The sequence below is a fragment of the Perkinsus marinus genome (assembly GCF_000006405.1).
Source record: "Perkinsus marinus ATCC 50983 genomic scaffold scf_1104296969738, whole genome shotgun sequence".
In the NCBI taxonomy this organism is placed as follows: domain Eukaryota; phylum Perkinsozoa; order Perkinsida; family Perkinsidae; genus Perkinsus; species Perkinsus marinus.
In genome coordinates, this window is record NW_003202698.1 from 1 (window position 1) to 1,082 (window position 1,082).

At 46.9% G+C, this 1,082-nt stretch overlaps 1 protein-coding gene across 1 annotated transcript; it reads right to left on the bottom strand.

The window, feature by feature from the left end:
- Positions 1 to 141: 141 nt before the first annotated feature.
- On the bottom strand, positions 142 to 380 carry Pmar_PMAR010410 (hypothetical protein; the record flags this gene model as incomplete). The annotated part of the gene is made up of 1 exon (XM_002767861.1): positions 142 to 380. A coding segment is annotated over one exon (239 nt), but the record flags the coding sequence as incomplete, so codon positions are not given.
- Positions 381 to 1,082: the final 702 nt, after the last annotated feature.

Here is a 1,082-nt window from a genome sequence, read left to right on the forward strand (position 1 = left end):
TCCAACTCAAGTGTGGCCTCCTCGTGACTTAAACCACCAGTTCTCAGCCGGTTATGCATCTCAGAAGCTGTCCATTCTCCCATGCCAACAGGACGGAACCGACCAACGTTAGTATCAAATACATATCTAACGCACATATACTCGTAACACTTAACGCCGAGCATTTTATCATATTCAACTTCAACCATCGTCTTGCGGGTGGCGCTCCTGAAGCGTGCACGTAGTCTTTCCCAAAGGGCCGATATGTGACGATTGAAGACCGGCACGTCCTCATCAGAAGCCATTCCTGGATCTATCATATCCTTAGAGTCCTCCGCGAGAGGTACAGCCTCCTCAATAACCACATTCGTAGCCTCATTGAGATGTGGCTCTGGCAACATGAACAGCGTAACGAGAGAGTGATAGAATTTAGATAGCACGGCAGCCAGTACGTGAAAAACGACCATTGAGTATATTGCTGGTATAACAACTCCGTTCCAGTCAGTTTGCCAGTCTGAGAGGAGTTCAGTGAAATACGAAAATGAGACGAAGATGATGATGCAAAGGTATGCTAGCATAAGGAGAAGAAGCCAAGCATAGAGAATGATGGTTCCCATCATGGTTTTCTTGTAGCCAGTCTGGATGAAGAACCTCTCAACTTCGTCGGGGCTCTCAAATGATAGACGACGGCAAGCGGACGACTTAGACTTGATGGATCGAGGGGCTTGAACAGAGCGATAGATCAGAAATATCGCAGATATGAGGAGCAGACCGCAAAGGCCACAAGTCCAAACTATGGCAGCGATTTCTCCGAATTCCATTTTCCGTCAGATGATGCGAAAATATTGATAGACTGAAGCACACCATTTGCGTGCGACTGCCATATAGTTCTCGCATGCATAGCACAGTTTTGTTATTGGAAGGTTACCACCAACTGGCCTGGAAGTAAGAAGGCCGCTAGGGATGATGGACCAGGCATTCCCCGTCAACTTCGTATTAGCCCTCACTAGAAACGAAACATGAAAATGGTAAATTGCAGGCTCAAGACTTTGTTAACATTCAGGGTTTTCGACAGTTGACTAACATGTGGCCTCCAGAGCGAA